General features: G+C 40.1%; 1 protein-coding gene across 2 annotated transcripts; it reads left to right on the top strand.

The window, feature by feature from the left end:
• On the top strand, window positions 1-22,499 carry LOC132095503 (uncharacterized). Of its 2 annotated transcripts, XM_059500558.1 has the most exons (6): window positions 1-438; window positions 523-696; window positions 3,213-3,448; window positions 4,612-4,674; window positions 4,871-5,039; window positions 22,198-22,499. In XM_059500558.1, exons 3-6 carry the CDS (start codon window positions 3,235-3,237, stop codon window positions 22,445-22,447), a joined length of 696 nt encoding a protein of 231 aa, XP_059356541.1. In that variant the 5' UTR covers window positions 1-438; window positions 523-696; window positions 3,213-3,234; the 3' UTR covers window positions 22,448-22,499. The 2 variants fall into 2 exon arrangements, with proteins under 2 accessions (XP_059356541.1, XP_059356542.1); XM_059500559.1 differs by lacking the exons at window positions 1-438; window positions 523-696 and having other exon boundaries at window positions 3,315-3,483.
• Window positions 22,500-24,394: the final 1,895 nt, after the last annotated feature.

The raw sequence follows: 24,394 nt of genomic DNA, 5'->3' as shown, positions 1-24,394 counted from the left end.
AAAATTAAAAATCCTTATTGTTGAAACCTGCAACACAGTCTTAATACCGATCTAGTCTGTGTGTTTGTTCAGAGGCTAACGGGATTAAGCTTGCATCTCTCTAAAATGGAAATGTTTTCACATAACCACTCCTGGAAATTTTTCCCATTGCAAATGGCTTGTGATTGTAACATGTGTATGTTGCTTAGCAACTCCAGATGGATGTGCATTAGGTAAATCATTTTACACCATGTGAAAATCCAGAATGGAGCTGAAAGGTATTTTCACAGCATATATAGGTGCCCATCTTTCAAGCAGTTGTCTCATCGAACCAAATTTAACAGTGGAGCTGGAGAATGTTTCCATTGCTCACCTTGGACTGTAATTGAAAGGAACAGAGAAAATGATCATCTGGACTTGCTAACACCCAAGACGAGAACTTGGATTGATGAGAAAGCGGTGAGCAATGTTTTCTAGTTCCGCTTTATTAGCTGTTTAAAATGAAAAGAAACAATAAGGCCCTGCTATGTTCTGCGCTCCAAGGAAAGCACCGGACGTTGGGTAAACATGGTCACCCTGGACCAGAAATATGGACCTGGTTTCACCACAGTGGAGTTGGTTGCACATCACAACAGCAGTTTGGCAGAAATGACAAAGCTGGTGTCACTTTTCCACCCTGGAGAATCCAGAATATGTTCCAGTGCCTCAACAACTCAAGTGAGTCAATTCTGGATTAAGCAAAGACGATTGTTTACGATGTTTTTACTGAGTTGTTAAGCTACCAGAATATAGCCTTTCAGTGAGATCATTACTTCTTCGAAAACATTTAACTTCAAGGAGGGATAATTAAACAAACTAATAAGGAAATGGCTTAAAGTGTTATGCATCACTCCCTAAAAATGTCCTAAATCATTATGAGCCTTTCATGTTGAGGTCTCAGTTTGTCTCTGAAATCTGTTATGTCTCGGTCTCAGACGACATGCTCACATTTCTGACCGCCTGATGTGCTCTGCAAATGAAAACTGGAAGAAAGTTATGAGCTCCAGTTAGATTATTCCTCGACAGCAACACAACTCTTGGAAGTTTGTTTCCACAGGGACACAAAAAGGCTTCAGGCTGATTATTGTGAAGTGAAATAATCACTAGATTTAAAGTTTTGCATGTAAAATCAGCTCTTCAAATGATTAAATTCGGGGCTCTTTGAAATTGTGCAATTTATTTTGTTTATTAAATGCTACAGAGTGCTAGACTCCACTATAGTTCTGTTGTGCAAACTTAAACCTCATCTCTGGAGAGGCATTAAAACTCAAACAAAACACAGGAGTTATTAATGATTTTTGGCTGGGTTTCAGACAGCCATCATGTTTTATGGTTAGAATTCGGGGAAATGATTTAATGGAAAAGGTTCAAGGCACTAGCCTGGCTGATTCAGCTTTCCTTTTTCCTCTGCAGTTTCACTTGCATACCTAATTCATGTTTTCATATGTTTCTCCTCCACAAGCGTACACACAAACAGATCCCCACTTTACTTTTAGAGGTCATGGAAAGGTCCTCCCTACAGGAACTGATTTATGAAATGCTAATATGCTATGAATGGATGGGAAATGTGCTGTTATGATCTCTTTCTTTTTTTGTGTGTGTGTGCCTGGCACCATTTTATCTTCATCTCTAGGATTATGAAGACTAACATGCACCAGACAGCACTCATAAATCCGAGTTAAACATCTGCACGATTATTCACAAAGATCTTACATCATGACGTTTGCATGTTCCCGGTAGAAATAGGAGTACTTGTGCATGACACACAGCACCTTCTATATTTTACGAATTACTTTCCTGGTCTTAGTTTGAACAACAGGCACATGTTATTAAAAAGGCTTCATAATAAGTTTGTCCCATGACCTAAATTTGAGTAGATAAAATCAAGTCAGTTTCACTTGGGATAACATCACATAGTGGAAGTAAAATGGGTTGCAAACATGTTTTAAATACAGTTTAAAGTTGTTTATTCATTAAAAATCATTCAGAATCATAAACTGTACTTTAGGGTATTATTTTCTTTGCTTTCTTATTTATTTATTACTATTTTTCATGATGATGGATGATGATGAGGATGAGGATGATGATGATTATTATTATTATTATATGCATAGCTTAACCTGTATGTATGGTCATGCTTTTAAAAATGCTTTCATACTTAAGTGGTGTATCTACAGTTTACAGTTTCATTTTTTCAAATACAAAAATTATTTCGATTTTATTTTTATTTATTTTTATTTTATTTTATAAAATAAATAAAATTAGTTTTTTATTTAATAAAATAAGTAGTCATTTAAAAAGTTGTTTAATAAAAAAGTGTAAAGTTCAGTATTTCAATAATTATACTTATGAAGTACCCGTAGATCCTCACATGCAAATTGTGTGCTGTGTTTTGTTTTTGTTTTTCATTTGCAATAAATTTTTTACATAATCATTTTATCATCATTAGTCATTCATATCATTTAATTTTTGACTATTGTGACTAGAGGGGCACTTATGTCATGCCAAAAATTCTGTTTGACATTGACTTTAAAGTGGTTCATACATATAGTTTTTTATTTATTTATTATACAAAAATATTTTATTTAATTTTACTTATTTTAACTTAATTTTTATTTTATTTTATTGTATTGTATTTTATTCAATTAACCCCACACAGTGCTTTAACAATTTTACTGAAGCATGTCATGCCAAAAATGCTGTTTTTTATATATATATAGTTGTATTTTTTGTATTTTTGTTTATTTACACGTGCAATACTTTATTAAAATTTGTCATGCCAAAAATTCAATTTTATATTGACTTTAAAAAGGTGAATTTACAGTTTATTATTTGTTTGTATGTTGTGTGTATGTTGTGTATGTTGTAATGCAATAGTTTTCCAATACGTTAAAATGCTGTTTCGTATTGACTTTAAATAAAAATCACTTATTGTGAATGTTTATTTTGATCAGGCAGTGAGTTTGTCCTCATCTCATGGGACACATTAGAACATGGATCACATTTGTCATGCCAAAAATTCAATTTTATATTGACTTTAAAAAGGTGAATTTACAGTTTATTATTTGTTTGTATGTTGTATGTTGTGTGTATGTTGTGTATGTTGTAATGCAATAGTTTTCCAATACGTTAAAATGCTGTTTCGTATTGACTTTAAATAAAAATCACTTATTGTGAATGTTTATTTTGATCAGGCAGTGAGTTTGTCCTCATCTCATGGGACACATTAGAACATGGATCACATGCCTGAGAACGAAAAGGAAGGACACACAGCAGCCTGGGAAAGGAAACAGACGTCCAGCGGCTCAGTGGCTGTCATTGCGAAAGCAAATTCCCACTCTAATTACCATCAAGAGTTTCTGTGACTGTGTGCGTCTCTCTCACAGCACAGACTCTCAAGACACTTCAACTGGTCTTCAGACACAAGCAGGTAATGTAATCTGAAGGGGCTGCTCCAAAGGCAAGGTAAGCGCAATTATAATTTAGATCATAAAGTGGGGTTCTATTGAAAAAAAAAAGTCATAATTATTAACACTATCGGGAGGTGCTAAAGGTCATAATAAATGTGGAGCTGTTAGTGAAGAGGGAATGACAAACCGCTGGACTCAAAATTGACTATTATCCATGATGTACAGATGGGTGTACTGTATAAAACATCTCAACCATTAGCAATGAGATTTCAAAGAAAGCAGATGTTCTACTGTTTCTATTAAGAAAAGTCAAATGTCTCACATTTGCCAAATGTTGCCAAATTCTCATTCAGATACCAAATGATTTGAATTGCACTTGCCTGATTTTAGAGTTTTTTATTATTCTCTCAACAAATATGTACTTTTTTGTAGGAGAACCATTTGAGACAAAATTGATACTTTAATAAAATTTTAACTGAGAGCTCTGTTAACTTTCCATATTCTCAATTTCCTCCTGTTATGTCTCATGAGTTATGAAGGAGATATCTCTGAGAATTATTCCTTGGTTTAAGACTGACTTTCCAAAAGCCATTTGATAAATAGTGTAATGTAAAGAGTGTAATCCGAACCCTTGTTTTTGCAAATAAAAGGTCTTTCACACATGTTTCATAATGAAGGATGGTGGGTGTATAAGAAATTTTTTTTTACAAAAGCTTACAAGTGCTTGTGGGAATAATGAGCCTTTTTGGAATATTTTGACACTGTTTGAGCCCAGCTGAGACACATGCTGGTGGAAAGATTGTTCCATTAAATCAGAGCCAAGAGAAAATGTGCATCTTGCCCATGTCAGTAAAAGTCAAGCATACTTAGAAGATATAAATCACCAAATGTGGGAGACTCATCAGAGGGGAACTCTAAACAAGAGCTCTGGAAACATGATAAAGTGAGCAAATGGATCGCAGCCATAACCATGTCAGCTGAACAAAGAGACCACTTAAATATTGTGCTTTATGAGACCACCTCCTCCACGTCCTCAGCCCACCATGGCTTATATTTCTCATCAAGATAAAGAATATTCTTCAGGCCGCATTTCACAAATCTGTTTGAAAGGCATTAATGCAGGCATTGTTTGGACTATTTAACAAAAACACACACATTCTCTGCTTTTCTCAGAATTCTGCAGGGATGGAGAGAAGCAGGGCCTCTGTGATTTCTGCCCATTTCATCACATGTTTAGCATTCGCAGGTAATCACAACCTCACTGTATGAGAGATGCAACAGATGCAACCTCTTTCTTCTGTGTGTAGCAAACTAATGTCACTAATTCAGAGGAAATGGCCATTTTCAGATGTGAAATCATCCGTTGTGTAAATTATACACAATGGCTAATGGCTAATGGCTAATGCCCCATTTGTAATGCATCTTCTGTTACTTCATCCCAGGCTTGTTGGGAGCGGGGAAGCCCTGGTCGCCGCCAGAAGTGTGTAGAAGACTGCTGTGTGACAAAGTCACTTTTGATGCCTTTGCTTATAAATCTTGTGTTGAGCCGTTCACTCAGACCATGGCAAACACTGACTACCAACTCAGATGTCCCTGGCCAAGCACTAGAAGGTGAGACACTGGGTCATTATACTGCCTTCACAAAACTAAAATACTGTATGAAACGGAGTTGTTCATCCTTTCTGACTTCTCCTAGAGCTTTCAAATGGGACTATTAACTAAAAATAGAAACGTACTGTTAATTGTAATATAGTGTTGAAATAAAACAACATTTAGATTGAAATTAGATGAAAAAAAGACAAAACTAACAGAAAAAAAGTTGAAGCACTTACTAACTGTACAAACAATAATAAAAATGTATAAAATAAAATAATAGCAATATTTAAAAAAAATGACAAAGACACATTAAAATATATATAAAATGAAAACTAAAAACAAAGCTTATTCAAAATGTTAATAAAACTATAATAGTAAATAAAAGAAAAATAACACGCTTTCATGCAATCCACTGAACGCAGCACTGACATTCAGACTGTTAAAAGAAAGCTTCTTTATTTGATCTTTTTATTTGTGTTGTTGTATCTTATTTTTATATTAGATGCTATTTATTGTATTGTATCTTTGTATTTTATAGTAATTGTATTATCATATTTTAATTCCTTAAACCTAATTTTACATTTTTACTATAAGTTTATAAAAAAAAAAAAATTAATCATGGAGTTAATTGGTATTAACTAAAGTACGGGGCAGGGGCACGCCTCAAACAATCACCTGACTTCTAAGAACCTCCATATATACCGGGCCACGTCACACCACACTGCTAGTCTCGTTCTCTCGAACCCACCCTTCCCTCCCTTCTCATCCATTTAGGCAACCTTCTCCCACATTATATCTCTATCAGGTTGTATCGGGGGTCCTCATTGTCTGGCCTAAATATTTGACGATACCCCCACCCTGAGTCTCTCTGAGCCCTCAATTCAAGATACCCTGATCAACCTGACCATCATCCCATTCCCTTGACCCCTTCATCCTCTTTCTACTCTTCCCCAGTTTCTTAGCTTGTTTGTGGCGTGGTCCTAGCTTGTGAATTACTTTATATTTAGATTCAAGAAATATATCCTGAAGGAGGGAACAGATGTCATGTCAGATGGTGACCGACAAATTGGGTTCTCGCTTAGAGAGACCAATCTACTTAGAGTTTAAAGTAAATGAGCCAATCCAAATTGGCATGCGATTTTTGCATCCAGCTGCTGCTGATCATAGTGTGAGTATAAGTAGAAAGTAGGTGCAGTGCATATTCAGGTTTTTGCTGAGGAGACGAGTCGGTAATCCGGCCGCTCAGCGATGGTACAGGAGCTGTGGTTACGTGACGGGACGTTACATACATAACCGAGACATTCCCTTTCAGTCGGTCACTCTCGATGTCATGTTGAATGCTGCCCCGCAAAACAGGCAGGAGGTCAAAAACAATGAAAGCAGTCCAAAAAACAAGATACATGAAAAACACAAGGAAATACGAGAAGCAACTAGGGAACATGAGAAGCAGGGTGACATGAAACAAGGACTCCATAAAACAGATAGAGACAGGCAGGTTTATATGGACAGGTGAAAACGATGAAAGTGGCTGAGTGCAATTAACAGTGATGAATGGGACAAAGGATTTGCAGGAAATGTAGTTCCTTCAGTGGACACCCAGGGAAACACAGACCAGACACTGTGACATTACCCCCCCTCTAAGGAGCAGCTACCAGATGCTCCACCGAACACAAGAACAAACCAAAAAACAAAAGAGACCAGGAGGGAGGTGGACTGGTGGAGGATAAGGGGGAGGGATGGAGGGCCAGGACCATAGAAGGGAACAGATACAGGAAGTGACAAAAAAAAAACACATAAAAAAAAACACAACGACGACAACAACAACAAAACAAAGAGGCCAGGAGGAAACGGAAAGTTCAGGGGCCCCGGGCAGAGCCGACAGGGCAGGAATCCAGGGTGGAGCAGGTGGAACTGGAGCCCACCGGGATGGCGCAGACGGGACTGACGCCCACCAGGGTGATGCAGATAACCACTACCGTCTTGCGGTCGAGACAGAGGCCCACCAGGGGCGGCGCAGAGGACCACCACAGCCGAGCAGATGGGACAGATGCCCACCAGGGCGGCGCAGAGGACCACCACCTCCGTGTTGTCGAGACAGAAGCCCACCAGGGCGGTGCAGAGGACTACCACAGCCGAGCAGACGAGACAGAAGCCCACCAGGGCAGTGCAGAAGACCACCACAGACGTGCAGTCGAGACCGAAGCCCACCAGGGTGGCACAGAAGACCACCGCAGCCGTGCGGTCGAGACAGAAGCCCACCAGGGCGGTGCAGAAGACGATCACAGCCGTGCGGTCGAAAAAGAAGCCCACCAGGGCGGCGCAGAGGACCACCACAGCCGTGCGGTCGAGACAGAAGCCCACCATGATGGCACAGAAGAACACCACAGCCGTGCGGTTGAAACAGAAGCCCACCACAGTAGGATCGATGGCTCAGGAGAGCAATTCTCTGGTAGATCAGTGGTGATTTGAACGAGTTCAGGAAGATCAAGTGTGGCTTGACTTTGTTCAGGAAGATCAACTGTGGCTTGACTTCGTTCAGGAAGATCAACGGTGACTTGACTTTGCTCATGAAGATCAATGGTGACTTCACTTTGCTCATGAAGATCATTGGTGACTTGCCTTTGCTCATGAAGATCATTGGTGATTTGACTTTGCTCATGAAGATCATTGGTGACTTGCCCTTGCTCATGAAGATCATTGGTGACTTGCCCTTGCTCATGAAGATCATTGGTGACTTGCCTTTGCTCATGAATATCATTGGTGACTTGACTTTGCCCATGAAGAACACTGGTGACTTGACCTTGCCCATGAAGATCATTGGTGACTTGACTTGAATCATGAGGTCTAACTGTAGTTGTGCTTGACTCATGAGTGTTAATGGTGACTTGACCTGACTCTGAAGGGGCCAACGGGGACCTGACTCGACTCTGGAGGGACCACTGGGACCTGACTCGCTAGACGGTCACCTGTGGCTGCCATCTGGTACAGTGACACTGTGACGGCGGCCATCTTGTGCAGTGGCGCTGGGCTGGGGCCATCTTGTGCTGTGGCGCTGGGCCGGCGGTCATCTTGTGCTGTGGCGCTGGGCCAGTAGCCATCTTGTGCTGTGGCACTCGGCTGGCTGCCACCTTGTGGAGTGGCGCTGGGCTGGCAGCCACCTTGTGCAGTGGCGCTGGGTTGGCGACCACCTTGTGCAGTGGCGCTGGGCTGGCGGCCCTCCTTTCTGGAGACACAGGTCTAGAGTCGGCCATCGTGTCTGGAGAGACCGGTGTGGCTGGGATATCCCACTGAGCCCGATGGTGTAGGTACCTGGTGAACCCCCAAAATCCAGGATCTCCAGCCCCTTCATCTCCCACACAGGCACAGGGTCATCCAGGCAAGCGTTAAAAAGGTCTTTAAGTACCTCATCATTGTACCCCATTCCTACTGCCAAGCTCCAGAATAATTGCGCCAAACCACCCAACTCACTCCCCTCTTGACGGAGGGTGATAAGCTTTAGGAACCTACCCCTCCACTCCGCCATGCTGGCTGGGGAACGAATACGAAATCCCACACTGCTGGATCTGGGCATGATGTAGTCCTTCTGTTACGAACGCACACACAAGACAAGAGATCCAGTTGCAGTATTTAATGGAAAATCCAAAATCAAATCCAAAACAGGCAGGAGGTCAAAAACAAAGAAAGCAATCCAAAAAACAAGAAACATGAAAAACACAAGGAAACACGAGAAGCAACTAGGGAACACGAGAAGCAGGGTGACATGAAACAAGGACTCCATGAAACAGATAGAGACAGGCTGGTTTATATGGAAAGGTGTAAAACTAGAAAAATATGTAGCGCTCCAAACAGAAAAAAAGTTCTTGTACTACAGTTGCGTAGAGCCAATGGCATTGGAATGAACAAGAGGAGTGGCTAGTCGCACACTGATCCACTCAAGACTGGAAGTCTACAAAATATATTTTATTTTTCAAATTGCATCATGCAAAAAGGTGCAAAGTGCATGTGGGTTAAAAACAGAATGGACACCAGCAAACGTTTCAGCGCATTGCTATCTTCAGTGCTCATTTAGCAAACAGCATTCACCCTTTTTAAGCAAGTCAGCAATTAAGGACAATTAGCTGAATGCAGTTATCTCAAAATCTCAATTGTCTCAAGTAGAATTACAAACAAGTATATATACACATTTCAAATGAAACGCTTTCCAATGATAATACAGCATTACAGACACACAAAAAGAAAGAATGTGTTTTACAAAAATACAAGAAAATTCAAGTTCTTCATTCACACCCTCAGGAAATAAAGATTTAAGTTCAAAGATCCAAAAAGCCTCCCTTTGCAATAATTTTCTATCTCTATCTCCACCTCTCCTGTGAGGTAGAATCCTCTCGATGCCCAGGATGTCAGACAGAGAGTGGTTAGCAGACTTAAAATGACGAGAAATTGAAGATGTATCATCCTGTCTCCTAATGATTGTGTGTTCAATCATTCTTGTGCGTAATGCACGTGTAGTTTTGCCAACATATAGTTGTGGACATGGACAAATGATAATGTAAACAACATATGTACTCTTACAGGTAATCAGTTGTCTAATCTTATACGTTTTTAGTGTACGAGGATGTGTAAATGATTTACATTTGACATACTTAGTACAAGAAGAGCAATTGTGACATGGAAAATTATCCTGGGCATCGACAAGAGTAGTTGGAGAGGAGATGTGGGTGTCAGCATGGACAAGCTTGTCCCTCAAATTAGAGCTCCTGGAAGAGACAAAAAGTGGTTGTCCACTAAATACATTCAATAACTGGGGATCACTTTGAATAATGTGCCAATGATTCTTGATAATGGTTTTGATATCATTACTCAGTGGACTAAATGTGGATTTAAAATAGCATGAAAAATTCTTATTTCTTTTTTTCATAGTCAAATTTCTCTCATCCTGTTTTTGTAGGATGGAAACCTTCTCAAGTGCAGTATCAAGCCACTGGTTGGGATAGCCTCGTGATTTAAAGTCCATGTACAAGCTCTGGGCTTTAGACTCGAAGTCTTCTATCCCAGAACAAATGCGGTGAAGTCTCAAAAATTGGCTGTAAGGTAAACCTCGTTTTAGGGGCATATTGGTCCTCTAGAAAACCCAAATATAAATTGGCATAGTCAGGAGCCATAGTGGCCCCCATGGCGGTGCCCTCAACCTGCAAATAATATTGATTTTCAAATAGGAAATAGTTTTAAGTAAGTACCATTTCAGCCATTTCAGTGATAAATTTAGTCAGAAAACCCTCATCATCAATGCGCAAATCGAGAAAATGTTCTGAAAATGTACTGAACCTCTTTCAAATTTTGTTGATTCTGTTTTGAGACCTTTAGTCACTTCCCTTCCAAGTTATTTGAGAGACACCGATGATTTCCTGCAATGTCTAGCAACTCTGCAAAATGTTTGTTGTGATGCTATATTAACAACCATGGATGTGACCTCGTTGTATACTAACATCCCACATCATGAGGGCCTAATGGCTTTAGAACATTTTCTCAATTTGCGCATTGATGATGAGGGTCTTCCAACTAAATTTATCACTGAAATGGCTGAAATGGTACTTACTAAAAACTATTTCCTATTTGAAAATCAATATTATTTGCAGGTTGAGGGCATCGCCATGGGGGCCACTATGGCTCCTGACTATGCCAATTTATATTTGGGTTTTCTAGAGGACCAATATGTTTTCAACAATAACCCCTTCTTGGACAATATTATTTTGCTTAAGAGATACATTGATGATTGCTTTGTCATTTATAAAGGTTCTGCAAGTGATTTTGAAACATTTGTTTTGTATATGAATTGTCTTAGGCCCTCCATTAAATTTACATATCATGTGGGGTTTACTGATGTCAATTTCCTGGACACTTCTATATCAATTGTGGATAATAAAATAGTCTCTTCTCTTTATAGAAAAGATACAGCTAAGAACAGCCTCCTTCATGCTAACAGTGCTCATCCAATGCCCCTAAAACAAGGTTTACCTTACAGCCAATTTTTGAGATTTCACCGCATTTGTTCTGGGAGAGAAGACTTTGAGTCTAAAGCCCAGAGCTTGTACATGGACTTTAAATCACGAGGCTATCCCAACCAGTGGCTTGATACTGCACTTGAGAAGGTTTCCATCCTACAAAAACAGGAGGAGAGAAATTTGACTATGAAAAAAAGAAATAAGAATTTTTCATGCTATTTTAAATCCACATTTAGTCCACTGAGTAATGATATCAAAACCATTATCAAGAATCATTGGCACATTATTCAAAGTGATCCCCAGTTATTGAATGTATTTAGTGGGCAACCACTTTTTGTCTCTTCCAGGAGCTCTAACTTGAGGGACAAGCTTGTCCATGCTGACACCCACATCTCCTCTCCAACTACTCTTGTCGATGCCCAGGATAATTTTCCATGTCACAATTGCTCTTCTTGTACTAAGTATGTCAAATGTAAATCATTTACACATCCTCGCACACTAAAAACGTATAAGATTAGACAACTGATTACCTGTAAGAGTACATATGTTGTTTACATTATCATTTGTCCATGTCCACAACTATATGTTGGCAAAACTACACGTGCATTACGCACAAGAATGATTGAACACACAATCATTAGGAGACAGGATGATACATCTTCAATTTCTCGTCATTTTAAGTCTGCTAACCACTCTCTGTCTGACATGAAGTTCCTGGGCATCGAGAGGATTCTACCTCACAGGAGAGGTGGAGATAGAGATAGAAAATTATTGCAAAGGGAGGCTTTTTGGATCTTTGAACTTAAATCTTTATTTCCTGAGGGTATGAATGAAGAACTTGAATTTTCTTGTTTTTTGTAAAACACATTCTTTCTTTTTGTGTGTCTGTAATGCTGTATTATCATAGGAAGTTGTTCATTTGAAATGTGTATATATACTTGTTTGTAATTCTCCTTGAGAAAATTGAGATTTTGAGATGAATGAAAAAGGGTGAATGTTGTTTGCTAAATGAGCACTGAAGATAGCAATGCGCTGAAACGTTTACTGGTGTCCATTCTGTTTTTAACCCACATGCACTTTGCACCTCTTTGCACGATGCAATTTGAAAAATAAAATATTTTTTTGTAGACTTCCAGTCTTGAGTGGATCTATATGGAAAGGTGAAAATGATGAAAGTGGAGACAGCTGAGTGCAATTAACAGTTGTGCAATTAACAGTGATGAATGGGACAAAGGCTTGTGGGAAATGTAGTGCCTGCAGTGGGGTGACTATGGGGAAGTGAGACCACTAGTGGACACCCAGGGAAACACAGACCAGACACTGTGACACCCTTCCAGTGTACACTGGGAAAACTTACCCATTCTGTTTGGAGCAGGAATGTTGCGGAAGTCCCACCCTTCCTGAAGAAGGTTTCAGAACACTCAAATGATCAACCGTTTACGTACATATGGAAGATAGAGGTGATTGTAATCATCTTAAAGATTGTAGACTGTTTGCTGGGGAAACATGGGCTCTGAGGCTATACCGTGGACTTTACACATATGGGATCCACTTAGGTCTCTACATATGGAACCCTGCCTTCTCATGGATTCATTATGTGCAGGCCTGGTGCCAGATGTTCCGCCATGTCTGGCTGCCGAGGGAATGGAGGAGCTCAACAGGGTCTACTGTATGGACTCTGTGGAATACTTGCTCCACACAAATGCTATAGAATCTAACGAACATGTTAGGGGGTCGCCCAGCCCGCAGCTGTACAAATATCTGCCAGCGAGGTGCCACGAACCAGTGCCCAGGCATATGAAATACTTCTAGTAGTGTGGGCTCTCAACCTGAATGGGTAGGGCACACCCTGTGCCTGATAAGCTAGAGTGATGGCATCCACTATCCAGTGGGCTATCCTATGCTTGGAGATGGCATTCTCCTTCTGTCGGCCTGTAGCGAATCATTTCAAAGGGGAAATATGAATAATCAATCATTACTAGTTATGATTAATTATAAATATTTGGATCCACTGTAAGTATTTACTTGACATCTTATTGTCAGCTGTCTGTCAATTCTAAGAACGTTACTTTCCTGTTTAAAGGAGTCATGACCCACAATTTTCACTTCTCCACGAGAATCAATGTATGTTATGATTGCCTAACGATTATACACTGGCCGGGAAGCCGATATTTAAAAGTGAAGCGTTTGTTTACCTCAGGGTTTGTAAAATAGCCCACGTGCACGCGCACTCAAATACAAGATTTTGATTTCTTCCCCGTCTTGACGTCAAGACGAGGCAGGATATACCATATATGGACACCGCAGCAGGAAGCTCGCCCTTCCCCTCTCCCCCTCATATTCAGTCGAGAAAGAGTTGCTCTGTGGTTGACTGCCAGAATCAACATGTAAATGTGTTTTCTCTACCAAGAACGGACCTAGCTATCAGAGACCAGTGGATTAAATTCATTTTTAATGACGCGGTTCCTTCAACCCTTCCACTGGTTTATCGTTACGTGTTTGTGCTAAACATTGTACGCCGAAATCCTTCACAAATTTGGGGCAATATCAGGCGAAGTTGGCATCAAAGCTCGGGAAAAGCGCCATTCCAACAAAATTGCCTGCAATTGAAACGGTAAGACTGTGTTTTTATTGCTCTACTGTGTGTAACAAACAGCATAACTAACTAATGCGGCTATTGTATGCTATTGCTTCTGTCACTAGACAAATAAACGAAAGACTGGAGGTGAAGTAATTATTTATGTTCCCTGTAAACGGACTGCAAAAACGGACTTTTGACTGCATTATAATGATTTCTTAATTCAGAATATGATCAAGATTGCGTAGGTTGATGTTTTCGGGGAATTTGCCAGTTAATAGTAATATTTAAAGCCCCTTAAATGAACGAAATGACTCGAAAAAAGATTTGTTCATTTTGATGAACGACTTTGAACAAGAGAGTCTGGCGTTGCCAGATTGGGTGTTTTTTCCGCTACGTATTAAGGCCGGTTTACGGTTGGTTTTAGGTGGGTTTTCGCCTGGAAGGCTTTATAGAAATCTGGCATCCTACTGAACGAAGTTAAACTGAGAGAGCGTGGCGTTCACAGACACCCGAATGAACGAGTTCACAGTAACGTTCATCAGGCAGTAATGCGGTACGTTCAGTTCAGTCCAAAACATGAACGAGTTCATGAATTATCGTTCAATGAACGTGTCCAGGCACAACTCTGGCGGGAGTATTAGCTTCGAGGTATGGGGAATGGCTGCTAACGTACTTTGCAAAAAACAAATGACTGAGATCATCATGAATTCGGTTATTGTTTATTTATTGCCTAACGCTTACATGAGGCCCCGTCTAATTTGTGTGTGTGTGTGCTCACGTCTTATATTTGTGTGTGTGTGCTGTGCTCACGTCTCATATGAGTAACTTTATGTGCGTAGATAGTTCATATACATGTATGTGTGACTAGTACTTAGTATATATGCAAGCGTGTTTCATATGTGTGCGTGAATGAAGTTTGATTTAAGTCCTAAACGGCGCTGGCCGGGAAGCCGGTCGCGTTCATTCACAACTTGCGCCATGATGTCAGTTTGTAATGATATGCTAAAGCGTTACCTGCGGTGTCAACCCCCCTCCTTCCTGCAACCAATCAACGTGCCCCTCATTTGCATTATTATAATGACCGTCCACGACAGCCAAAATATCGCATCAGATCTCGCGAGACAATAATGCCTACAGAGATAAGGGTCTGAGGAGCTCTGTGTTTATTTTTTTTCCAATTTTCTTTTTTAGAAGGGCCTGAAAGACTATAATAAAGACTAAGTAATAAGACCAAATAAGACTTTATTAACTACATAAATACTTACAAATAGTCAGCATAGGAAAAAAGTTTAAGGCTTAAGCAGTAAAGAGAAGAGAAATAAAGACATGAAGCTATGGTACAATTTGATATTCAGCAGATCTTCAGCCTGAAGGAAACATCAGTTTCTTAGTTCAAACACACCTTTGTAAAAGGTGCATATGATACATAATCTATCAATTAATAAGAATAAGTTTGATACTTGCACATCTCGCCTGTTTGAAAAAGAGTCCTGATGCACTTTGGGGCTCCAGTTGGTCTCTGCTGAAGTGAAAGAACAGTCTCAATCAGAGGATCTTGATGAATGGAAAGTCAAGGCCGAAAGGCCTGGCACAAGCCTAGGGTGGTTTTTAAGGCTCTTAGCTCAGCATTTTCTCCTGGAATTCCTGAATCTAAAAGAACCTCCCTGATCTAGTGATCAGTGATCTATATAGAGTGAAAATGTCATTCCCTCAGGATTTTGAGTGAGCCAATGAGGAATGGTACCTTTTGGAGAGAAGTTTTATAACTCTTTGTTTCTAGTATGGTGTCTTGCATATGAAATTAGATTGGGGGGTTCAAGAGAATAATCTTTAAGATTCTTATAAAACTAATGTGCTGCATAGGTATCAACATATAATATACACTCTCATTTAGATCATGAAAATACAAACATATAGATGAGGTTATATTAACTAGTGATCCATCATAAGCATGAATAAGTATGCATAAAACATATACAATACACAAAAGACAATATACAAGAACAGTAACAGCATACACAATGCCCTAAAGTATATGTGAATTAATTCATAGAAAGGTTTTTCTATGAATTAATTAGATTCAAGTCTTTTTATGTGCATTATGTGTCTGTTTTCAAGAGACTTAAGAGTTGCTTTGCCACATTCCTGGGAGCCGTAAACCTATTGTTATCAGATAGTGTGCCTTTGGTTGCTTTGGAACCAGAGGCCTGTTCTGCTTTTTTTTTTTAGGTGATAGTTGCATTTGGGGGGAAGGGTCCATAGATCCTTTGGATAGATGAGGGGGCATTAGATATTATTTGTTAAATATAACACATAGTGGTGTGTCTGATTGATCCAAATGCTACAGGCCTCTGTAACAGACAAAGAGCTGGTCTGAGGTCCTGAAACATTGTGTCCGGTCTACATACATAGCCGGGCCGAGGCCTCATGACTACGTGGGAGTCAGCCGGCCCAAACTCTAGGCATGAATCATCAACCGAAAATAAGTGCAGGTCCTCTACCCTCTTGATGGAGGCCAATGCAAGCAGGAGCTTAATTTTCATTGGTAGAAGCTCGAATGTCTGCAAAGGCTCAAATTGGCCCTGCTGGAGTGCTCTGAGCACTAGAGACAGGTCCCAAGAGGATATAGAGGGGGGCAGTGGAGGATTTAACCTTCTCGCCCCCCCAAGAAACCTGATGATCAGGTCATGTTTCATGAAGGTTCACTAGGGAAAACGCTTACTTGCGCAGGCCCCATGTCAGCTGTGTGCCAGTGCGTCCATGCAGAGTGTTCCCTCAGTCAGGGAGTAAAACAACTGGCAATGATAGGTCTCTGGAGAGTCAAACAGGTCTACCTGAGTGGCTCCGAAACTTCGCCAAATCAGCGGACCGTCTGAGTATAGAGTTTCCATACTCCTGGGAGTGCAGGTCACGACAGCTCATCAGCTGTGCGTTTGCAGGTCCGGAATGTGAATGGCATGAAGTGACCTCAGATGCTTCTTAATCCAGATGAGGAGATGTCGGGCGAGGTGTGACATGCCACGGGGGTGTAGACCACCTTGTCGGATAATGTACACAATGGTCACAGTGTTGTTCATGCGGACCAGCAAGTTCTTTCCCTGTAGGCATCCCTTGAGACAGTACAGGGCCAGATGTACTGCCGGCAACTCTAGGCAATTGATGTGCCAGTGCAGTTGGGGGTCCATCCAAACCCGACACTGCAAGCCCGTCAAACATGCCCCACCCCCCGCCAGTGGTAGAGGCATCCCGTGTGAACCACAGCATGCCTGGAGACCTGTTCCAGGGAGAAGGGTCTGGCTGCAGACTTGAACTTGCACTCTCAGATTTGCACTCTCAGACTTGCACTCTCAGACACTTGTGATTCCGCTAGCGACGTCACTTTTAGTCTTTATTTTTTATTTTGTTTGTTGGTGGTGAAGACAAGAAAAAATAAACAAAATTACAATGTCACTTGCAATCGCCATTTGCACTCTCTGCTACCTGTGACGTCACTTGCAATCAACAGAAAATCGTACATGTTGCCAATGGAGACAAGACGCTGTGGTGGTGATTAAACGATTAAAACTAATTTAGTACTATAACGTACACTGACCTGCAAGAAAAAGGCAAATCTGTGGCCACGGAGCAGCAGAATATGAAGTCTTTCGTTAAGCGTTTTCCTCCTGTAGAAAAAACAAACACTTAAAATGGCATAATGTATTAAGATACATTAAGTTCAATTAAAAGACCAAATTCGATATAGTTATTATTTAATGTACTACAAGGCAAGCAGATGGCTATGTACACAATGCGCAAACTTTGTCCTCCCATACAGCAAAACGCTTAATGTGGCCTAATAACAGACTAAGATGATAAAGTCAATTCAGTAGGCCTAGCCTATATGTCTTGTTGTTGACTCAACGTATATACAGGCCAGCAAATATGAACGTGCATTATGAAATGCATTAAGTTATTTTAAAAGGATCAACTCCGTACAGGCAAGCAGACGAGTACAGAACACAGTGCGTTAAATTGTACATTAAATGTTTTCCTCCTATAGAAAATCATTATAAATAAAACACATAATGTGGCTCAATGGACAAAGACAGTGATATAAACGAGTTGTAGACAGTTTTTTTTATATGGAAAAATGCTTAACGCGAAACTTTGCGTGTTGCGTTTATTCTGGGCTCACCTGCTTGCCTGTACATATTAGTTATGTATTTTAATAATGTAGAGAAGGATATTGAGTTTGGCCTTTATCATCTTAGTCCATTATGCCACATTTTGCGGTATGTGAGGAAAATACTATATACATATTCATTAAAATAATTATATTTAATTTGATATTTTAATAGCATCTTAATACATTAAGCCATGTTAAGTGTTTATGTTTTTCTACAGGAGGAAAACGCTTAGCGAGATACTTTGCGCAAGCGTTCATATTCTGGTGTTCTGGCCACGGATTTGCCGGTCTTATCTTTTTCTGGCAGGACCCTATATGTTATAGTACTAAATTAGGTTTAATCGTTTAATCACCATCACAGTGTCTTGTCTCCATTGGCAACACGCACGATTTGTGTTGATTGAAAGTGACGTCACAGGTAGCGGAGAGTGCAAGTAGCGATTGCAAGTGACATTGTAATTTTGTTTATTTTTTCTTGTCTTCACCACCTGCCTACTGTTATAAAATGTTGGGAAATTCAAACAAAAAGTAATAAAAAATTCAACAAAATAAGTGTCTGAGAGTGCAAGTCTGGGAATGCAAGTCTGAGTGTGCAAGTGCAAGTCTGCAGCCAGACCCACTTGATACCAGGGGCACTCCTGTCTCGAGAAACACAAGGTCTGACTACGGGGTGATGATTTGGAGACAGGCCTGTGTGACTCGGACCCAGTGAGTGCCGTGTAGTCACGCCCACCTCAGGACCCAGCCATGGAGACAGTGTTAAATTGATCTCATATGAATCAGCCCCAGCGGCGTAGTTGCCTCTGCAACTGCCATATGCCCCAGGAGCCTTTGAAGCTGATTCATTGGGACCGCCGTCCTGCCCTTGAACATATTCAGGCAGTTCAACACCGACTGAGCACATTCTGGCATAAGGCGTGCTCGACCAAATCCAACTCCATAATGAGAAAACAGATTCTCTCCTAGGAGAGTTTGCTCTTTTCTCAGCTGACCCAAATGCCCAACTGGCTGAGGTGCAAAAGCACAAAGTCCCTGTGTGCACACAACTGATCCTGAGACTGAGCTAGTACAAGCCAGTCATCAAGGTAGCTGAGAATGCGAATGCCTTGTTTTCTCAGGGGAACAAGGACTGCCTCCGCAACTTACATGAAGACATGGGGTTACAGGGACAGCCCGTAGGGCAGAACCTGATATGTTCGTCCTTCAGACGCAAACTGCAGAAATGGTTTGTAGATACAACTCGTCCGTGTGGGTCATCTTAAACCAAAATATTTTGTCCAAGTAATTGCATATTCCGATGAGACAACAAATTACATCCTCCCTTTAACTTCACTTTTCTGTAGTGCAAGGACCATCAATTCAGGGGGTCCAGGACAACATTTTTATAGTTTGGCCCCTACTTTCTACTAATGAGTAGGTTATATGAGTAGTTCTCAACTGGTGGATCATGACCCAAAAATGGATCACAATTGTATATTGAAAAAAACTAGACGAAACAATGTTAAAAGTAAGTGATAATGCAACTATGTATTTAATGATGTACTGTATAGATTGCCCTATCAATATACTGTCATATGGCTAGATGCATTTTAATAATAAAGAGGCTTATCAGTTTGAAAAAAGGAGGAGAAAACATTTCCCAAATCAGTTGCTGTTGAAGTTAATTTAAAGTAGAGTCCATGCATTTCATGGAACTATTAATAAATGTCAGATAAACTTTAATGTTTTTGGGCCATTTCTTATGGAAACAAATTGAGTAAAAAAAAGAAAAAAGAAAGAAAGAATTTTTTTTTTTAAGGATTGTTCACCCAAAAATGAACATTTGCTTTATGTACTCACCGTCAGGCCATTCAAGGTGAGTTTTTCTTCATGGAAACAAATTGGAAAAATTCAGCATTGCATCACTTGCTCACCATTGGATCCTCTGCAGTGAATGGGTGCCATCAAAATGAGAGTCCAAACAGCTGATAAAAACATCACAATAATCCACAAGTGATCCACACCACTCCAGTCCATCATGAACATCTTGAGAAGTGAAAAGTTGTGTGTTTGTAGGAAACAAATCCATCATTGTGTTTTAAATTTAAAGGTGCTGTATGTAGGATTGACACCGGTAAACTGGCAGTGAGCGGGTTTCACAAACCAAAACAAAGACCAACATTCCGGTCTAGAACGCACATTTTCAAAGGAGAAAAACTGACTGTAGCATTGTTTTTCAGATAAACAAGTATGTTAACTTAGCATGTTTCTTAAATACACTGAACAAACTTATAAAGCAAAACTTTGGTTTTAGCCCTCATTTTTCATGAGCTGAACTCAAAGATCTAAGACTTTTCCTATGTACACAAAAGGCCTATTTCTCTCAAATATTGTTCACAAGTCTGTCTAAATCTGTGTTAGTGAGCACTTCTCCTTTAACGAGAAAAAACCATCCACCTCTCAGGTGGGGCATATCAAGATGCTGATTAGACAGCATGATTATTGTACAGGTGTGCCTTAGGCTGGCCACAATAAAAGGCCACTATAAAATGTGCAGTTTTATCACACAGCACAATTCCACAGATGTCACAAATGTTGAGGGAGCATGCAATTGGCATGCTGGCTGCAGGAATGTCCACCAGAGCTGTTGGCCATGAATTGAATGTTCATTTCTCTACCATAAAGCAGTCTCCAAAGGTGTTTCAGAGAATTTGTCAGTACATGCAACCGGCCTCACAACCGCAGACCATGTGTAACCACACCAGCCCAGGACCTCCACATCCAGCATCTTCACCTCTAAGATCGTCTGAGACCAGCCACCTGAACAGCTGCATCAACAATCCGTTTGCATAACCAAAGAATTTCTGCACAAACTGTCAGAAACTGTCCCATCCTCATGCTCGTCTTCCTCATCGGGGTCTCGATCTGACTGCAGTTCGTCGTAACCGACTTGAGTGGGCGAATGCTCACATTCAATGGCGTCTGGAACTTTGGAGAGGTGTTCTCTTCACTGATGAATCCTGGTTTTCACTGTACAGGGCAGATGGCAGAGAGTGTGTATGGCGTCGTGTGGGTGAGCGGTCTGCTGATGTCAATGTTGTGGATCGAGTGGCCCATGGTGGCGCTGGGGTTATGGTATGGGCAGGCGTATGTTATGGACAACGAAAACAGGTGCATTTAATTGATGGCATTTTGAATGCACAGAGAAACCATGACAAGATCCTGAGGCCCATTGTTGTGCCATTCATCCATGACCATCACCTCATGTTGCAGCATGATAATGCACAGCCCCATGTTGCAAGGATCTGTACATAATTCCTGGAAGCTGAAAACATCCCAGTTCTTGCATGGCCAGCATACTCACCAGACATGTCACCCATTGAGCATGTTTGGGAGGCTCTGGATCGGCGTATACGACAGTGTGTTCCAATTGCTGCCAAAACCCAGCAACTTTGCACAGTCATTGAAGAGGAGTGGACCAACATTCCACACAGGCCACAATGAACAATCTGATCAGTTCTATGCGAAGGAGATTTGTTGCACTGCATGAAGCAAATACAGTAAATACAGTAAAACTACACCAATACAGTAAAACTACACATTTTAGATTGGCCTTTTATTATGGCCAGCCTAAGGCACATCTTTGCAATAATCATGCTGTCTAATCAGCATCTTGATATGCCACACCTGTGAGGTGAATGGATTATCTTGGCAAAGGAGAAGTGCATACTAACACAGATTTAGACAGATTTGTGAACAATATTTGAGAGAAAAAGATCTTTGAGTTCAGCTCATGAAAAATGGGGTCAAAAACAGTGTTGCATTTATAATTTTGTTCAGTTTATCTGCAAACATATTATGGTATTTTTATGCTTTAGTAGAGTCAAAATCTTGCATACAGTGCCTTTAAACCATTGTTTCTAGCCAAAATACTATACTAATAAATAAATACTAATGCATAATAATGTCTCCACCAGTTAAAAAAATCCATCCCCTGTTGTCATCAAAATCCAACAATATATTTGTTTAAAATGGCTTTGGACTGTATTTGCTTTTAAACTGTGCTTAGTATGTCCATATTTCTCTCCCGATTTAGATTAAACAACGTTTACACTGGAGAAAGCAATATTATAGAGGAGCTGCATTTTAGTTGGAAGAAACGGTTGAAGCTGAAATTATTTACTACAAACATGCAGCTTTTCACTTCACAAGATGTTAATCGATGGACTAGATTTGAGTGTATTGTGATATTTTTATCAGCTGTTTGGACACTCATTCTGATGGCACACATTCAGAGGATGAGGTTGAGCAAGTGATGTGATGCTAAATTTCTTTAAATCTTCTGATGAAAAAACAAACTCATTTACATCTCGAATTCCCAGCAAATTTTCCTGTTCTATTTGCTGAAAATAAGAAATTTACCTGCTATTTTCTCTGATCTCTCAGAGACTACGTCAAACTGATGCTGTGCCTGGAGGATCTGGCTAACTCCACATGCTGTACAGACGTTTCCTACAGACACTACCTAATGCTAGACATCCATAAGGGTTATTTCTCCATGTGCTCATATATGCAAGACCCAGGTATTCCCATCCTTCTGATTCTCATCTTGCCCTGTGTCATCATCCCATTCATTATACCGTTCCTCTGCCAGTACTTCAAACTGCAGGAGTATAGACTGCCAAACAACAACTAATGATTGGACAGTGTTTTGCATTTCAGAATGCACAATGTGCATGAATCAAAAGTACTTTATCAAAAGTGAATCAAAAGTACAGTATCTTAATCATCTTAATACGCTGTTTATTTTGTGCTCAAGAAACATTTCTTATGACCAATGTTTAAAACTGTTGTGCTGCTTAATATTTTTGTGAAAAAACAAGAATTTTAGGATCCTCCCAAAAATCTAAACAACTTACTGAAACCAAACTTTTAAGCAACTGTGCATATATTATATGAGCTGGATGGTAGCCAAAGAAAAGAAAAGAAAAGAAAAAAAGTAATACAGTCAGTGCTTTAAGTGGGCCGGTACGCACCGGTACTCAGTACCGCCACTTCCAAATATAGCTCTTGAGCGTACTGCCACCTCTCCGTGCGCCCAGAACGTGCTTTTAGCGTACCGGTATGTTCATTTGGACATCTTTTTTAATAAGAGGTTTTAATCCTTTGCCTGCTCTGCCGCTTTTCAGAGCGCCCTTCACCATGCATGCTTCCTAATTCGTCCCACTGAGAGCAGAGACTACATCACCCATACACCCTTGAGTTTTACAAGTGAAAAGCGCATGCGTCGCTTTTGCCGCTGTCAGTGTCAACAACTCAACGTGGCCGGAGAGGGTGTGTGAAATGCGTACACTCGGATTGGTAAAAATACAAATACAGTGCTCTCCTATGCTCTCCTGGCTTCAGACTCTGAGTACTAAAAGAACACGGTCAGAATCAGCTGACTCGCTAGATGACACCCCACCAAGCCGGAATGATATCGCTGGAGGTCAGACGCAAGCTAATGAAGTAATGCAGTAGCTCTTTCTAAGGGTATTTTTTTTCAAAATCCTTTTGCACATTTTATTTATGTTCAGTAGTTCTTTCTAGCTCAAGCAAATCCACAAACTAATAAAAGGATTTATTATTAAGGTCACCTGTTGACTGCTGTATATAAAATCCCTTCAATATAGTTGTTGTTACCTCAGGGGATGAAGGGAGTCATCAATAAAAAAAAGGCTATAATAGAGTACAGGCACCTCTTTTGGGCCACTTAAAGCACTGAATACAGTAATAGTAATACGCACGTGTGTAATATATAGTATTTATATACAATATTTTATCTTTTTTGTTTTTTTTTTTGCTACTGCTCAGCCATATATTTCCACTGATTCATAGCAGTTGCTAAACAATAATTTACACAGTCGATGCAAAGGCATTTTAAACACATAATAAATATTTATTTTGACAAAAAACAAAAAATCTTTGTACAGTGCTCTGAAAACAGTTTTTTTCTTTTTACAGAATAGCAATCGGTACTGCTATTAAATATCCACACAACATCATAGTATTTTCAGTATTGCTAATGCTAAAGTAACACATAATTTTTACCATATGAACTCAAAATGTTTGTCTTATTTTCTGACAGACAAACTACACATCTTTATGACCAGGCAACACTTTCAGATCTATAGAGGTCTTTCTGACACAGTCTAAAATGATGCAAACTCAAAAACACTAAATGGAATAAAGGATATTTTCTGGTGTTTTTTTTTTCCTTCCTTTTTTTTTTTTTTTTGTTATCTAGGGGTCATTTACGTGGATCTAAAAAAAAACAAAGTAAATTTGTAATGTTTGTAATAGCATGTAACAGAGGTAAGCATTTTCCTTTGTACAATGAGTCTCAGTAGTCTGAACTGATGCACTGTTTATAACGGAGTAAAATGCTTTGTTAGAACCAAAACACTGGCTTTAGTGTTGTGTGTATCTGTGTGCACTGCTGAATGCAAAATATGTTGGGTGCGAATGAGATTAATATAATCTGACTGCAAATATTTCTGATTGTCATCCATTTCATCACAATGGGAAGAAGAATGGCGTTTCATTCACAACATGAAAGCAAGTGAAAGTTCAGACATGAAGTTAAACACTAACACATCCTTCA

The sequence above is a fragment of the Carassius carassius genome, chromosome 19 (assembly GCF_963082965.1).
Source record: "Carassius carassius chromosome 19, fCarCar2.1, whole genome shotgun sequence".
NCBI classification, from domain to species: domain Eukaryota; kingdom Metazoa; phylum Chordata; class Actinopteri; order Cypriniformes; family Cyprinidae; genus Carassius; species Carassius carassius.
The sequence above is the reverse complement of the archived record's forward strand: the minus strand, read 5'-3'. Positions and strand labels throughout refer to the sequence as shown.

Coding starts and splice junctions, on each gene's coding strand:
- LOC132095503 (XM_059500558.1), top strand. CDS start 3,235: ATGGGACACATTAGAACATGGATCACATGCCTGAGAACGAAAAGGAAG. Junction 4,675..4,870: donor CACATGTTTAGCATTCGCAG/GTAATCACAACC, acceptor ACTTCATCCCAG/GCTTGTTGGGAGCGGGGAAG. Junction 5,040..22,197: donor CCCTGGCCAAGCACTAGAAG/GTGAGACACTGG, acceptor CTGATCTCTCAG/AGACTACGTCAAACTGATGC.